General features: G+C 57.1%; 1 protein-coding gene across 12 annotated transcripts in view; it reads left to right on the plus strand.

The window, feature by feature from the left end:
* Positions 1-16074, plus strand: part of WDR27 (WD repeat domain 27) — a 49202-nt gene that overhangs the window by 21163 nt on the left and 11965 nt on the right. For 2 of the 12 annotated variants that reach the window (XM_014542224.1, XM_014542229.1), the window contains exons 22-23: positions 970-1072; positions 2759-2857. In XM_014542224.1, the coding sequence (XP_014397710.1) occupies positions 970-1072; positions 2759-2857 (202 nt within the window). Of the gene's footprint in view, positions 1-969; positions 1073-2758; positions 2877-5981; positions 5987-7965; positions 10214-14360; positions 14455-16074 lie in introns of those variants that run through there. The other 10 variants (XM_014542240.1, XM_014542243.1, XR_001362696.1 and 7 more) reach the window with 9 other exon arrangements.

Below are 16074 nucleotides of genomic sequence, written 5' to 3' on the forward strand. Positions count from 1 at the left end.
GGGCAAGTGTGAGAGGGGCAGGTGTGGGGGGCAGATGTGGGGGGCAGGTGTGCAGGAGGACTAGGGGAGGCCAGACCACAGGGCGTGTGTCTATTGAAGCGCACGCTGTGAACTCAGAGAGACAAGGTTAGGGAGTCTGTTCACACTGACCCTTCTCGGAAAAGTGATTTATACCCAGAATCGGTCACAGAATGTGGAAAAACCACAGCTCTGGTCTTCCCTCTGGGTGTGGCTCTGGCTGTCCCAAAAGGTGGTGGCGATTTTTTTCAATAAACCCAGCTCCATTTCCCTTACTTTTTTAATTTTTTAAAAAAAATATATTTCTATTGATTTCAGAGAGAAAGGGAGAGGGAGAGATAGAAACATCAGTGATGAGAGAGAATCACTGATCGGCCTCCTCCTGCTCGCCCCACACTGGAGATCGAGCCTGCAACCTGGACCTGTGCCCTGACCAGGAATCAAACCGTGACCTCCTGGTTCACAGGTCGACGCTCAACCACTGAGCCATGCTGGTGGGGCTGTTTTTGTGTTTTTGGTGTTGTTGTTTTTTTACAATAAACAAATCTTATGTAGCTCTTTAACAGTTGGTTGTAAAACTTAACCAGCCTTGATAGAATGTTGCACCTTCCAGCAGCCTTTGAATCATTGATTCAAATAATTTATGATTTTAAAAGTAGGTTTTTATATTTTTAAAGATCTCCAGAATATACTTATCACTTGGTAGTCTTCATGTATAAAAGTTGGATTATGGTTAGTTTGGCATCTTTGAGACTTTATGGTTTAGAAGTCTTTTAGTTACGGTTGAGGGTCTCTAGAATAACCTCAGTGTTCAATCATCTTCACAAATAAAAACATTCTTATCAGTTTGTTCATTTTCGTGAAGAAAAGCAGCAGGTCAGTATCCTAGTTTGGGTTAAAAATGAAAAAAATCATTTTTTTCTCCGGGTGTTTCTTTTATTTTCCTCGTAGGTGTGAGCGCCGTTTCGAAGGACACCCGACCCGCTGCTTCCCGTGTGGGATTGCCTTCAGCCCCTGCGGGCGCTTCGTGGCGTGTGGCGCGGAGGACAGACATGTACGTGCCGGTCTTAGTCCCAGGGGTGGACGTGCCTGTGGAGAGGGCGATGTGGGTGCGCAGCAGGGTGAAGCGGCTGACGCCGGAGGCTGTTGCGAGTGTAAGAGCAGTGGCGTGAGGTGCGAGAGGTCGTCCTGGTATTTTTCGTGAAGCAGGGAACTTGAAACACCGTTGCTCGTTCATTCCTTCCTCACTCAGTGACTTACTGTGTGTGACATGCTGTGTTTTCTTTGACCTTCCAGATAGTAACATCTATATATATAAAAGCCTCAGTGACCATTTGACTGGTAGCTATGACATGCACTGACCACCAGGTGGCAGACGCTCAACACACAGGCATGGAAACATGAAACAGACTGATGAATCTCAGAGGGAAGGGGGGAGGGGGGCGGGTGGGAAGAGATTAACCAAAGATCTTATATGCACACTAGAGGCCCGGTGCACAGATTCATGCACCAGTGGGGTCCCTCGGCCTGGCCTGTGGAAATCGGGCCGAAACGAGCAGTCCGACATCCCCCAAGGGGTCCTGGATTGCCAGAGGGCTCAGGCCAGGCCGAGGGACCCCACTGGTGCACAAATCTGTGCACCGGGCCTCTAGTTAATAAATAAAGTGACACATACCTTAGGATGGATTTGGAACAAATACTAATTTATGTCCGTTTGTCTTTAATGTATTTGGGAAGGTCTGTGTAGTGTCTTAGGGATGTGGTAACAAATTACCCCAAACTCAGCAGCTTCAAGCAACAGACCCTGGTCCCCGCAGCCTGGAGGCCCTGGGTCTCACTCAGGTGCTGGGAGGATCGGTCCCCCTCCACTCCCCCTCCCGGAGGCCCTAAGGAGGGTCTGGCCCACCTTGGCCTGGGCTTCTCTCCAGGCTCTGCCCATCCTCATCCTGCCCCCTCCTTGAGGGTCTCGAGTCTCGCTCTCCCCTCTCGTATGAGGACACCCCAGAGCCACAGGAGCTGTCCCTGCGGCACCTCCTCTCAGAGCACGGCCCTGTGCCCCGAGCAGACAGCCGGCCCCTAGCCCTGGCCTCCTGGCCTGTGGAATTGGGACAATAATACCGTTTTCTTCATCTGGCTGTAGAGAGGACTAGGTGAGGCAGTTATGTAGAAGTTGGTGCTCAATACATGTCTGCTGCTGCTACTAACCTCTGTGCTTTATAATCAGAAGCAACAGATGCAGCAGAGGGGTCAGTTCCCGTGTCTGTGTAACCTGGGCCCTGAGGAGCCTCCGGAAGTGAGGACGCTGTCATTGGGTCAAAACGAGAGATGACCCCCTTTGGCAGCCAGGGCCGTTTGGAAGCCCCTTGGGCTGGGTGGGGATCTGAGGGGCCCGGCCTCCCTGCGCTGGGGCCTGGGCTCCCCACCGCCGACCGTGCTGCTGGCGCCCCCTGCTGGCCACCGCTGAGCTGCTTGCTGGACACAGCGTCCATCCTTCTTCCCCGCACCCCTGGTTGGCGGTTCCTGTTGGCGCTGAATTGGCACCAGGCACCACCAGTTGAGAGGCTGGGATACAAAGCCTGACTCTGTCCTTAAAGTCACCTCAAACAGAGCCTGTCTTGAAAACGGCTCACAGTGGGGTCTTGGGCAAGGCTGCTGCGTGCGATAGAAACCCCCTCACCTTCGCCTCCTCGTTCGCTGGTGGCTGGCTCTCGCCACCGAACACCTGCGGCCTGTCTTCCAGGCGTACCTGTACGAAGTGGGCTCCAGCACCTTCTCCTGCCGGCTGCCGGGGCACACGGACACGGTCAGCGGGGTGGCCTTCAGCCCGTCCGCCCCTCAGGTACAGCCTCTCCCCACAGGTCTCCCCTCCTCTTCCGTGTCTGTCAGACTTGTTTTGGTGAGTTTCATGCTATTTAAGACCACGGGCCCGTTGTGATCACGTGCAGGCCGACAAGCCTGCGGAAGAAAACTCTCGGGGTCTCCTTTTGCGTGAGGGGCTCCGCACGCGGTGCTGCTGGACAGAGCGTGGCTGGACCGGGCAGCTCTGGGAGCCCCAAGCCAGTCGGTGGCACTGAGGTGGACACACGTGCAGGACCAGGGCGGGAAGGGGAGGAGGGGGACCCCAGCTCAAGGAACTGGCACGATTGGGAGAAAAGATTACGAGGAAATGACAGCGGCTGCAGGTCAGCCGAACAGAAGTGCATGGGCTTGTGTTAAAGGGCAGAGGGAGGTGTTTCAATAGAAGATGGAAAAATATGGAGCATCCAATCGAGAGTATTTGGGAATATTGGTTTCATTCTGCTCCTTACGTTTGAAGCTGTGACTCGGAGAACATCATCGTGCGTGTGCTGTGTGCACGCGGAACCGCGGGCGCTGCTCTGCGGGCTGCTCACTCGCTCAGGCGGGTCCTGTCCGTGCAGGGCAGGGGCAGTGTCTGCGCCACATTGGCCGTCCTCCTCTAGTAAATGTTGGAAAATGCATCAAGCTTGTCCTGCCGGGACCCCTTGCGGGGGTGGGGGGGCAGAGCTAACCTCCGAGGGGGCAGGAGGAGGGACGGAGAGAGGTGGGCCCTGGGCGCCCAAGAGCAGCAGAGGCCCAGCAGCCCCCGGCGTGCTGCCCTGCCCTCGGCTGCGAAGGTGGGACCCAGTCCTGCCCCGCAGGGCGCTCCTGCCCAGCTCTCCTGCGGCCTCGGGAGCAGGACTCGCCCCTGTGAACATCCCGCCAATCTCCCTCCACCTGGTAGGGAAGGTCCTTTAAATTCCTTCCAGTGCAGCCGACCTGTGATTGGAAAATAGGTGTTCTTTCCTCATGGTTTGGACTTTAAATCTTAAAATAAGGAACAAAAAACTCATTTTGATTAAACTCAGCCCTTAAAAATTATGTTGATGGGAAAGATTTTTGCTGCCACATCTACTGGACCAGTTTTCCCTGCCTTTCTACCTCTTGACTTTGGCCTTGAGTTCCACATTATTGAAATGTGCCCGGCATTCTCCGTGGAAACAGCTTGGAGAGCTCGCAGGCACCGGTGGGGCCGACGCCAGCTGGGAACAGGCCAGTCGTGTCTAATGTGGCGGCCGAGCACGAGAGGCGTCCAGGGTCCCTCTCCACCCCAAGTGTTTGCTCCTCTCAGACCCGTGTGTGCCCCTGGCTGCCCTCAGGGGGTGTGGCCACTGCCCTCGGGGACGTGGCTATCACTGTTGGCCTGTTCCTTCTGTGCTTAGTAGACGCGTGTCCTCTGTGTCCGAGTCCGTGGCTCCCGCGCTGGCTGCACTCTGGGAAGCTTGCTGAGCCAGTGCCCTGTGCTCTGGAGACCCCTGAAGTCCAAGTCTCTGTCCTGGCCGTGGGCGGCCGGGGTGGCTTCCTGCCGTAGCTTGGTCTTTGCTCGCGCCTCTGCTGCCTCTGTGCCCCCGGCCCTGTTTCTCTGCTGTCCCTCAGCCTTTGCCAAATGCTCCAACTCTGTCCTCCAGACCAAATGCCACCTGTTCCTGGTGTTTCCACCGGGAGGCCTGCAGCCCCTCCTGCTCAGTAATTGGAATCCAGGCCAGTCCCTCAGGCCTCCTCTGACCACGAGACCCGTGACCTGCGTGCTCAGTGCCGGGCCTGGGCCTGCGCGTAGCCCTGTCTTCTCTCCCCGCCTGCACCCACGGTGGCCAGTGCCCTCCCCTCCTCCCCTCCCCCCTGTGGTCCTCAGTCCGCTTCTGCCAGGCTGTGCGGCCCCTCCCTGTCTCCTCGTCCCAGGGGCCCTCGTCCCCCCTCCACCTGTTGAGTCCCAGTACGTGCCCACCCACCTCCCTTCTCCAGCGCCATCCTGTGGCGACAGCGGCTGGGAAACACGCTCGCACTTGCTGAGGACGGCCTCCTCGCCGTGGCACTCTGAGCAGCGTCTCTGGGTGAGGATCGCGGGGTCTGTGAGGCCCGGCTCCCCAGAGAGAGCCACACGGGGCACAGCCAGCTGAGGTGCAACACGGGGTGTCCTAGCCTGCGGGCTCCCACGACGGGGGCTGAGCCCGTGTCTCACTCAGACCCACGAGGCAGCAGGACAGGAGGGCGGCCTGGCCCTCTGACCCGTTTCTCGTGCCACCGACGCTGCATCTCCGACCGCGGGAGAGCTGTCTGGGCCCTCGTTCCTGGGCCTGACCCCAGAGCCCACAGCCTGGCTCGGCTCACGGGAGGGTGAGCTGATTGGCCAGCCCTTTCTATTGCACTTTTCTCTGTTTCTACACTCGCTGTGGGGGGAGAAGCCGGTGTCCGTTCCATCCCTACGTGGAAGGCCCGGGTTTCTAGAGGCCAGAGCTGCAGTCCAGGCTCATGAAATAACCGGCAGTTTGGACAGTGCTTCCTCGCAGACACTCACTGGCTGAGTGTGAGGCTGCGGGCGAGCCGTGCGGACTTGGGAAGGTGCCCACATGCCCAAACGCAGGTGCGCCCTGACCTCGGCTGGCGACTGTGGTTACGAGCTGCTTCAGGGATCCTGAGAGGGAGAAGGCCTCCTGTAGAGCCAGGTCTCCCTCATTGAACCAGAGCTCAGCACTCCTGTCTGCCGGCGGAGCCTCTCTGTTGTTGGCACAGGACGTTCTGAAGTCGGCCAGGGTGCTGGCTGCGCGGAGCTTGCTCTGGGAAGCCGTTGGCCGAGTGCGGTGGTTGGTCCTCATTCGTTTGAAGGAACCTGCCTCTGAGGGAAGGGTGTGGGCTCCATGGAGACGAGAGCTGGACCTGGGGGCGAGCGAGGAAGCTGCAGTCATCGCTCTCATTCGTCGGGAACACTCGGCGCAAATCTGCCTCAGACCGCACCCGACCTTGCCCTCGGCGCCTCCGTTGCCCGCTCCCCACTCACCAGAAGGCGGCGGCGGGGCAGGTCTGGGTGGCCTTGGGTCAGGCAGACAGCACACGGCCTGCCGTCACGCCGCACGTCAAACCCCAGCGCACTCGGCGTAAGCCGCGTTAGCACATCTGGGCGACGTTAGACGCCTCATTTCCCAGGGTAAGGTGAGCTCCTGGAAAATGTCTCACTGCCTTTAATTTTGCCGTTGGCTTCCATGATTTATGTCGGATTATAAAAGAAAGAGGGAAAGGGGTGTCTAATAGAGGAGTCCACTTCCCCTGTTGCTGCATTTAAGGATTTGAAACACTTCCTGGTGTTCCTGCCTCATTCTCTCACCTTTCATCGCCAGACCCCATAGAACCTACTGATGGGTGTTGGCGTCTTAAAGGGAGTTACTAAAGGGGAAGGAGGGTGCCGAGCCTGCCCTTGCTCCTCCCCCCACAGCTCACTGTGCTGCCCGCAAGGCCACACGGCGAAAACCTGTGCTGGACGGGCCACGGGTCACCTGGCTCCACCTGCAGCCCAAGCAAAGGAGCGGCTGCTCAGCACCCGGCGCTGGTTCTCCCGGAGCAACCCCCACGGGCGCCGGAGCCTCGGGGCCTCTCCTATGACTCAGTGTTTCACCCTTGAACCGTTCCCTGTTTTATTTCCTAGAGAAGTCGTCTCGTGAAATGACACTTTGAGTGGCTCACAGAATTCAAAGACATTCACAGACATAGTGCATACTTAAATGTTCTCATAGGTGAGTGGGAGATACAGATAATTTCACCTTTTCTCAGAGGAGAAGTGTGTATGCCCAGACGTTAGAATATCTGAACTTTTGAAGTAAGGAAGTGAGGAGTAAGCGCCAAAGCTGAGCCAGGAGGAAGGGAAGACTCGGATGTCTAGACTCCGGAACGGAAGGGGACACGGCTGCCAACCCACCAGGAAACTAGGGAGCGCGGATGGCGGGGAAGAGTCCTGGGAAGAAAGAAGCAACCCTGTAGGCTGCTGGGTGTAGAAAGAAAGACAGGGATTCTTTTTAGTTGAAATTCTCTAAGTATGGCCTGTAAAGCTGTTCTAGAGGTAAGTAAAAAGATTTCCTTCAAATAAAGAACTGTAATTAAAAAGTAATTTAAAAAAAAGAGTCCTGGAAAGACACAGGTGTGGAAAGTGACTCAAGAATGAACAGAAGATTCAATAGTTGTATAAAAGTAAAGAGATTAAATTGTAATAAATAACAATAACAAATGTTCACGAAGAAAATCCCAGGATAAGGTGACCTCATGGCGACTCCTACCAGACATTTAAGGGAGAACCGATCTCGCGTCACAAACTCCTCCTCGGTCCCTGAGGTCGGTATTACACGGATTAACAAATCAGCGGGAAATTAGACACATATCTCCTAAAAATATCCTCAACAAATTACAGCAAATCAAATCCAGCAATATCCAAAAGGGTTCTATGCCGTCACCAAATGAGACTCATCCCAGGAACGGAAGCTTGGTTTAACCAACAGAAATTAATGTATGTCACATCAGTTAGTCATTAGACAAAAGTTAGCGCCCATTTAGGGAAGACTCAGTAAGAGCAGTGATAGGACTTGCTCAGCCGATACCGTCATCCTGGCCCTCTCCCCGCTGGTGCTCTTCACATGGGCAGTCGACACGTCCCCCCGACGAGGAAACAGATAAGCCGTCCACACCCCGCCTTCTCACGACTGCGCCGGCGGTTCTCCTCCAGATCCACATGTGCACGTCACGCTCACCTGGAGACCCACGGCCAGTTGGTGACTCCTGGTTGCGTGTGGGGTTGTCAGCCCCCTCAGGTGTCGGGTAACAACAAGTGCTGGTCATTGCCATGAGAGCAGAGTTCCTTTCTGTAGCCATTGCGTGTGGCCCCGTTGTGGTGGGCGAGATGTGGACCTCAGCATTGCGTGTGGCCCCGTCGTGGTGGGCCGGACGTGGACCTCAGCATTGTGTGTTGATCTCAGCATTGCGTGTGGCCCCGTCGTGGTGGGCCGGACGTGGACCTCAGCATTGTGTGTTGATCTCAGCATTGCGTGTGGCCCCGTCATGGTGGGCCGGACGTGGACCTCAGCATTGCGTGTGGCCCCGTCGACATTCTCTCCTCCCCTCCCCACCCAGTTCCTCTCGTCCTTCAGACGCTGCCCCCCACGTCTGGGCCCCGCCTTCCTCCCAGGAGTCTTCTGCTCCACCCAAGGCCCTTCCGCAGCTGCTTGGTTCACGGAGCCGGGTCCGCTCCGCGCGTTCACCTCGGCGAGGTCAGTGGTGCAGTCCAGCGCTCTGTCTGCACACGCCATCCGCATATGCCCGTCGCACACGCCAATCGCACACGCTGCTCACACGTGCCACCCGCGCACGCCATCCTAGCATGCCACTTGCACACGCCACCCAGGCCCCGACCTGGGTGTCGAGTTGGCGTCATAGTCAGGTGTCCCCGGTGACAGCCCAGGTCGCTCCCTGTCCAGGTGTCCCTCGGTCCCAAGCAGCTGGCACTTCTCACGTGGCCTGTCCTGGGGCCGGGGTGGCGACGTTGCTGGGAGTCAGGCTGACTTCTCATCTCAGCTGACATGGTGTTGGGAGGCCCAGGACGGCAGGTGTGGTGCACGGAGGAGGTGTTGGTGGCTCAGGGACAGGCGGGACCGGTGGGAAGGAGGGAGGGGCCCTGTTCTCTGTGGCCGCTCGGCCGTGGCTGTCCTCCTGGTCGAGCGGCCACGGGGTTTCCACGGCAGCACGCGGGCCCGTGGGTGGGGCAGGTCGCCTGGGTTGCCAGTGACACATTTGCAACCGTTTGTGCTGCAGCGTTTGAGCCGAGGCCACGGAAGATGGTTCCTATTATACTCGGTGGCGTTGACTGAGGTCTGGCCGGGTCTGTTCTGATGCCCTGGCCCAGCCCCCGGCGGCTGCGTGGCCCGGCCCCAGCTGGCTGCGGTCACGGCACAGGAATGTGGCCGCTGGCGGTAACTCCAGCTCGGCTCCGTTTCTCTGTAAGTGATTTATAAGCCCAACTTGAAAAATTGTTGCTGAAATAGGTTGCAGCATTTTAGTTCTCAGCACACAGGGTTCCTCTCACATGCATTTCCTATTGTAGCTGTTGCCCAAGGCCAGGAGGGCGGCGGATCACACACCAGCAGCTGGTCTTCTGTTCCAGGGCAGGAGTCAGGGAACAGCTATGTGACACCAAGGAGGAGGCACAGGAACAAGTCGTCCCATGAAAGCCACACAGACGCGGCTGTGCCTGTGGCACCCGATGGGCGCAGCAGCGGTGACTCATCCAGGGAGCCGGCCAGCGCTCGCTTCTCCTTCAGGCACCCAGAGCTGGAGCCAAGGAGAAGGCGGGTCCCTGTCTGACGGAGCAGTATGGTTCCACCACGATTCGGCGCAGCCTCTGCGGCATCGGTGGGGAGTTCCGGGGGCACACACGCAGGAACGTGTTGGTGGGGTCCTCCTAGCTTCACAAGTGATGCTGTTTCAGGTGTGTTCCCCCTTCTTAAAGGGTGAGAGAGCCGTTGTGGAAAGTAGAGAACACACACGAGCAGACCAAGCGAGCGCACGAACGGGACACAGCCGTTCGTTCCTGGTCCCTCGCTTCTGGCACAGAGGTCGCCGAAGGCTTTCCCGAATGTGTGTACAGACACACACACGTGCGTGTAGTGGTTTCAGCCTAACTCTCCACCTGATGGGACTTGGGATCCGGCACCAGCATTTATCGAACTCACACTTCAGGGCTCCTGGTTGTTTGGCCAGGGCCGAGCTGTGGGATGGGCACCCCGTGCACACACTGCTCCTGTGGCTCTCTCCCCAGAACACGTTTAGACCTGTAATTGCCGAGTCAACGTCCTCACTCTGAACAGCTTTTGGTAAATGTTGCCAAGTTTCTCTAACAAGTTTGGGTCAACTTATTTACCTCCGAATAGAGTATGAGGGGATGTGTCTGCAGCAACAGGAACAACTGCTATTTACAAATACTTGTTGCGCAGAGCACAGGCCCGGGCCGGCTGGAAGGCCAGAACGGAGCCGCCGTCTCAGTTCTTCCGGGCGAACCGCCTCCTTCCTCCTCCAGCACACGGGGCGGGGGGCCGGGGAGGGGGGGGCCTCCAGGCGGAGCACAGGTCTCAGGCCGAGAGCGAGAACGGAACTCTGCTTGGTCTCTCGGGCATTTGTATTTCACTTCTTGTGAATTATTTATTCACCCTGTTTTTAAATGGAAACACCTTTTTATTAGGTATCAGCTCCTTTCCGTAACTTAGCGATAACCTTTGTGTTTGTGATATTTTGAAAAAAACCTATGATCTGGTTTTTTTTATTAGATTTAGGAGAACTTCCCCTAAGAGGATATGTTCATTGATATTTTCCTAATGTCTCGCATGGACGTAATCTGTTCTTATATATTTTAAATTTTATTTAAAATGTCACCTTTGTGCCTGTGCCTGTGTGTGCGCCCTGTGCCTCCGGATGTGCAGTGCCCAGCCCTCCGTGAGAGGGTCTCGGCTGCTGCTTCACACGGCTGGCCACTCCCTCAGAGCCCACCTGCTTTTATTATGTGGCTTTACAATAGTTCTCCTCAACAGCCCCCTTTTAATAAAGTTTTACTTAGTTATTCTTCCAAAAAGAATGACATTGTGCAGCATTTCAAGTCTCTCTAGGAGCAGGGAGAAGCCCCCTGAACCCCACCACCAGCTCCCCTCGCCCTCGCCTCTGCGTCGAGCCCTCCCCTCAGTGAGAACCCCCTGAACCCCACCATCAGCCCCCTCGCCTCCGCGTCCAGCCCTCCCCTCAGGGAGAAGCCCCCTGAACCCCACCATCAGCCCCCTTGCCCTCGCCTCCACGTCCAGCCTGCACCCCGGGTCACTGCACCAGTCCAGCTGCGGTTCCATCTGTAAGGGTCTCAGAAGGCATTTCATTACGTGGTTTGTTGAGACACAGCTCACATGGCACAGAATCCACCCCCTTAACTGTGCGGTGCGGTTGGTCTGACCATGTTTAACTTTGTGCAGCCGTCAGCACTGCCCATGCCAGGACGTGTGGCCCCACAGAACCCACACCTGGTGGAGGCAGCCCCCACAGCCCCGACCCGCCCGCACGGATCTGCATCTGGGGGACCCGCCTTTCTGGATGTTTCCCGTCCGAGGACCTCCCGGCAGGTGCCCTTTGTGCCGGCGCCTGTCACTCAGGCTGAAACACCTCGTGGTTCGGTAGCCCTCCCTCTGCTCCTCCCGCTGGAGATGGTTTCTGGGGTGGTTTCCGCTGTTGGCAACACTGAATGGTGCTGCTGTAAAGATCCACGTACACGTTTCTGCCTGCACATGGCATCAGCTCTGTGCACATTCCAGGAGTGGGTTTCTGGGTCCTGTGGCCGCTGTATTTTTGACTGTTGAAGAACTGCCAGACTTGGTATGTGGCTCCATTGGTTTAAATTCCACATGTGGCTACAAGGTCCCAAGAGCCCCACATCGTTGCCAGCACTTGTTATTGTCTGTCTCATTGTAGCCATTCGGGGGCGTAAAGTGGTAGCATTCCCCTCGAGATGAAGGAGATGAATGGCATTGAACACGTTATGGCTTTGATGGTCCACGTCTTCTTTGGAGAAATCCTATTCCAGTTCTTTGGGGCCACAAGCAGGCGCCCCATCCGCGTGTTGAAGGGGGTGTTCTCCTCCATGGAGTGGCCCTGACCGTTTGGTGTGACCGTTACATGTTCGTTGCTGGGTGTCAGTTCTGTTCCAGGCTCGCACGTCCGTCGGCCCTGTCGTGGTGACCGCAGCGTTGAAGTAAGTGCTGAAGCCGGAAGGGGCTTCCCAGCCGGTGGTTGGCTCTTCAGGGCCCCTGGCATTTCCATCTGAGTTTGAGGAGCAGATTGTGTGTTTGTGTCTAAAAAAGAAGTTGGGGCTTTGATAGGGGTTGCATTGCATCTCGAATTCAATGTGGAAAGTAATGATTGCTCATGATACTCTCTTCTATTCCATGAAATGGGATGTTTTCATACTTACTTAGTTTTTCCTTTTTGCAAAAAGAAGAATTAGACCTTTAATAACTTATTAGAATTATTGTTTATAGCATATGTAATAAATAAACATCTTTCAGAATATCATAAAAATATAGGAAGTGAAATGGGGTATTTATAAACAAAGATAGGAATATTTAAGCAAGAACCACATACTTCTCAAAGTGGAAAAAGTCATAAAAATCTGTACTAGTTTCCTAGGCTTCCATAACAAAGGACCCAAAACTAAGTGACATAAAATAACAGAAACATATCATCTCGAAGTTCTGGGGCTAGAATTCCAGACTGAGGGGCCGTGAGCAGGTGGCCTTCCTGAGGCGGAGGGGGTTCTGTCCCGCTCCCCCCGGCGGCCGAGCGGCTGCCGGTCTCGGCGTTGCTTGGCGATGGCAGACTTCCTTGTCGTGTTTCAGCTCTGAGCGACAGTGTTCGGCCTTTCATCATTAACCTGATCTTCTTTCATCACGTGGTGAGAGCCGTGTCCCCTGCCCGTGAACACGGATGACGGAAGGTTCTGTAGGGTTTCCAAGGCCAAGCCAGGGGAGCCCAGGCAGCTTCTGCTTTGTTTGCTAGAATGTTCCCTCTCGGGCCCCGAGCCTCCGTGAGAAGCCCCTCTGTGCTGAGGGCCTGCGGAGAGGCTGTGCAGCCTCCCACCCCCAGGCGCCCCTGAGCAGGCGGCTGCGCCCGTCGGGGACCCTCACAGTGCAGCCGGGAGCTGCAGAGTCCCCACCTGGAGCCCAGCACCTCCCCTAAATCACGAAATGCAAGAAAATGGTTATTGCGATGCAACAATAAGTAGCCGAAACACCTTTTATATTGTTTCACATGTTCTTGACTTTATGGAGGTGTATTTTCTTAGTCAAGCTCCTTTGCCGTGAGAGTTGGTGGTGGCTTTGCCGTCTGTGGCTTCACCGTTACGTAGTTTTCCACGTTCACACTCCCGTCTCTTCACCTACTTTGTGTTCGGACGTAGAGACGCCGTTGGGCGGACCAGCCAGGCAGGTTCCCGCTCCTTCCTCTAAGACAGTGGTTCTCAACCTGGGCTGCACATTAGAGTCACCTGGGAATCTTTTTAAAATCCTGATTTCTGGGCCTCATCCTCCCAGGTGATTCTAATGTGCAGCCAAGGTTGAGAACCACTGCTCTAAGATCAGACGTGAGCCAAGCCACTGTCTCTGGCATCCAAGGAGGCAAATCCACTGCTGTTCCTGGAACCCGGAGTGGAGATGCTCTGCTTGCACCCTTTAAACGGCTCACCTCTCGTCGTCGGGACCTGCCGTGGGCTGGAGAGCGCGTGGGTGCGCTGGGCTCGCTGTCACTCACACTCCTCCGCGGCCCCACCCTCACTTCCTCTGGAGTAAAGTGCCGAATGGAAAAGGAGCTGAAATTCTTTTCTGGCCCCATGTGTCTACTCCTATTGTGTAGACTTATTAGATTTTAAAATTTGATCTTTTGTTGTCTAGGATTCAAATTACTCCCCCTCCCCCCTTCCCTCTGAGGTTCCGCACTCTGTTCCATGCTTCCGTGTCTCTGCAGCCACTATGTTCATCAGTTTATTTTGTCACTTGGATTCCACATATGAGTGAGATCATGTGATACTTGTCTTTCTCTGACCGGCTTATTTCGCTTAGCACAATCCTCTCCAGGCCCCTCCATGCTGTCTCAGAGGGTAAGAGGTCCTTCTTCACTGCTGCGTAGTATCCCATGGTGTAGATGTACAACAGCTTTTTACCCACTCACCTGATGGGCACGTGGGCTGTGTCCAGATCTTAGCTATTGTAACTTGTGCTGCTGTGAACACAGGGGTGCACACATTCTTCCTGAGTGGTGCTTCCGGTTTCTTAGGATAGATTCCTAGAAGTGGGATCCCTGGGTCAGAAGGAAGTTCCATTTTTAATTTTTTGAGGAAACTCCACAGTTCTCCACAGTGGCTGCCCCCGTCTGCATTCGCACCAGCGTGCACGAGGGCTCCTTCTCTCTGCATCCTCACCAGCACTTGCTGTTGCTTTATTGACGGCAGCCGTTCTGACAGCTGTGAGGTGTGTTACTAACATCTGAAACCAGCATTTACTAGGAGGCCTTTCTTTTACTGGCTCAGGAACTCAGCTTGCTACACCAGGGACGTCACTAAGAATAGGTTGTTTGGCCTTTAATTTTGTGGCTTTTGGCTGAGACCTTATGTTCACTGGGTCGGTACGGGTTTAAAACGATGAGGGAAGGATGTCTAAGGATGAGTGTCACTGAGAATCGGTCTTTCCCTCCGTGTGGCTGTGGGGATGCTGGGCAGGCCCAGGACATCACCGCGGAAACAAACGTGAGCAGCCACGTGTGCGAGACGTCCCCGCGGCATGAAGCGAACGCTCATCTTCCTTCCAACAAAAGGAGCGTGAAGCAAGCAGCAGCCGCGCGAGACGTGGGGAGGCCCCTGGGAGCCTAGAAGGAACGCTGTTCCTGGAGTTGTTTACAGCGGGGGAGGCCGCCATCTGTCCTGGGCCGGAGGGTGGTCCCCGGCGGAGCGTCTGTCCTCCCGGCACCGGCGCTGCCCACCCCTGACGGAGCCGGTGCTTTTCGTCAAGTTGCCGACAGCTGGTCACGGGGCGTTGGCTGTCCTAGGTGCGTGCAGCCCACCAGGGCCGCCGCTGTGTGCCGGAGCGGGGGGCATCGTGATGCTGAGCAAGCTGCCCCTCAGAGCCAGACTCCGGACTCGGGGTGCACGGCACCTTTGTCCTCCAGGGTGTGGATGGATGCAGCGGGGGTGCCGGAGGGGACCCCAGGACAGCGGGGACGGCGGGGTGTCAGCCCGAGTCCCACACGCCCACCTGCCAAGTGGTGGGAGCCTCCCTGCCTCCCCCCCTCTCCCCCCCAGTGGCGAGCACAGCCCACGTCGCCTCCTGCCACGGAGTTTCTCTCTGTGGGTGTGGGTGCGCCCTGGGCGGTCCTGCACGTGGACATCCCGGGTGGGGGAGCATGCCTGGGTCCCTGCTGGGTCCCCGCTGGGCGCTGAGTCACCGCCCATCCAGCGGCAGAAGCCGGGACGAGGTTCCTGGAACCGCCGCTGGGAGAAGCCAGAGGCGACCACAAAGCGTTTCCACATGTGGGATCGGCAGCGCAGCCGAGTGGAATGTTTACCCTGGATCCGGCCAGGAGGAGGATGGGATTGGGCTGGCAGTCCCGGGCGCTCAGCGGGGCTGCTCCCTGACCATCTGGGGAGCAGAGCTGCTCGGCCGGAAGCTCCGAGGCTGAGCGCAGGCAGGCCGGCTCTCACTCTGATCCGATGGGGAATGGCCTGAACCCCGAGCAGCGCGGGTCGGCCTCCCACCGTTTCTCCCCTGAAGCCGGCAAGCAGGGCAGCGGTGCCCCCGGGCCAGGCACTGGTGCCTCCCCACCTGCCTCCCCACCTTCCAGGCTCTCTGTCCACAGGAGCCCCTCTCTCTCCACCCTGTGGGTGTGGCTCCCAGGGCCCTGCAGGAGGGGCCACCTGGCCAGGCAGCAAGGAGTGGAGGGGGGCAGGGAGGGGGACAAGGGCGGGTCCTGTCCAGGCAGAGGTGGGGACACGAGTCCTCGGCGCCTTCTGCACCGGCTCCATGTCTCCCCTCAGTGGGAGCCTCAGGACCTGAAGCAGCGGGGCTTGTCCCTGGGGTCACCTCCGTCCACCTCTGCGGTCAGATGGCCTGAGCGAGCAGATACCGGGAAATGCAAAAATAACAAGGGCGTTAAAATGCCTCAGGGGCAGGCACCTGAAGGGCCCACCTGGACCCCGCAGGGCGGGACTCAGCCCCCAGCCCCCAGCCGGGCCCTCAGGAGCCTGGTCAGGGACGAGCATTGTGACCACCGCCCGGGCCAGCTCCCTGGGGCCCGCAGTGTTGCCGACCCCGTGCCATCCCGGCCCGGGCACAGCTCGGTCCCAGGCCCCCAGGCTCTCGGCCACGTCTCCGCGCAGGGGCTTTGGGTGGGTGACACAGCGCACTCCGGCCCCTGGCCGAGGTCCGGACACCTGTGCCTCCAAGGGGTACAAGGGCAGGCTGCTTCCTCCACAGTGCTGCTCCCACCCTGTCACCCCCAAGCCCAGTCCTCTAACCCCCAAGTCAGTCCTCATGTGGGTCCCCCCCCCACACACACACACACTCTGGCTGAGCTCCCTGAGGCCTGGGCATACTCACTGCCCCTCCCGGGTCCTCCTGCCCCTGAGCTGAAGGGCTGGGGCCTAAGACCTGCTCAGCTGCCCGGGAAGGA

Source organism: Myotis brandtii, unplaced genomic scaffold, assembly GCF_000412655.1.
Source record: "Myotis brandtii unplaced genomic scaffold, ASM41265v1 scaffold1077, whole genome shotgun sequence".
In the NCBI taxonomy this organism is placed as follows: Eukaryota; Metazoa; Chordata; class Mammalia; order Chiroptera; family Vespertilionidae; genus Myotis; species Myotis brandtii.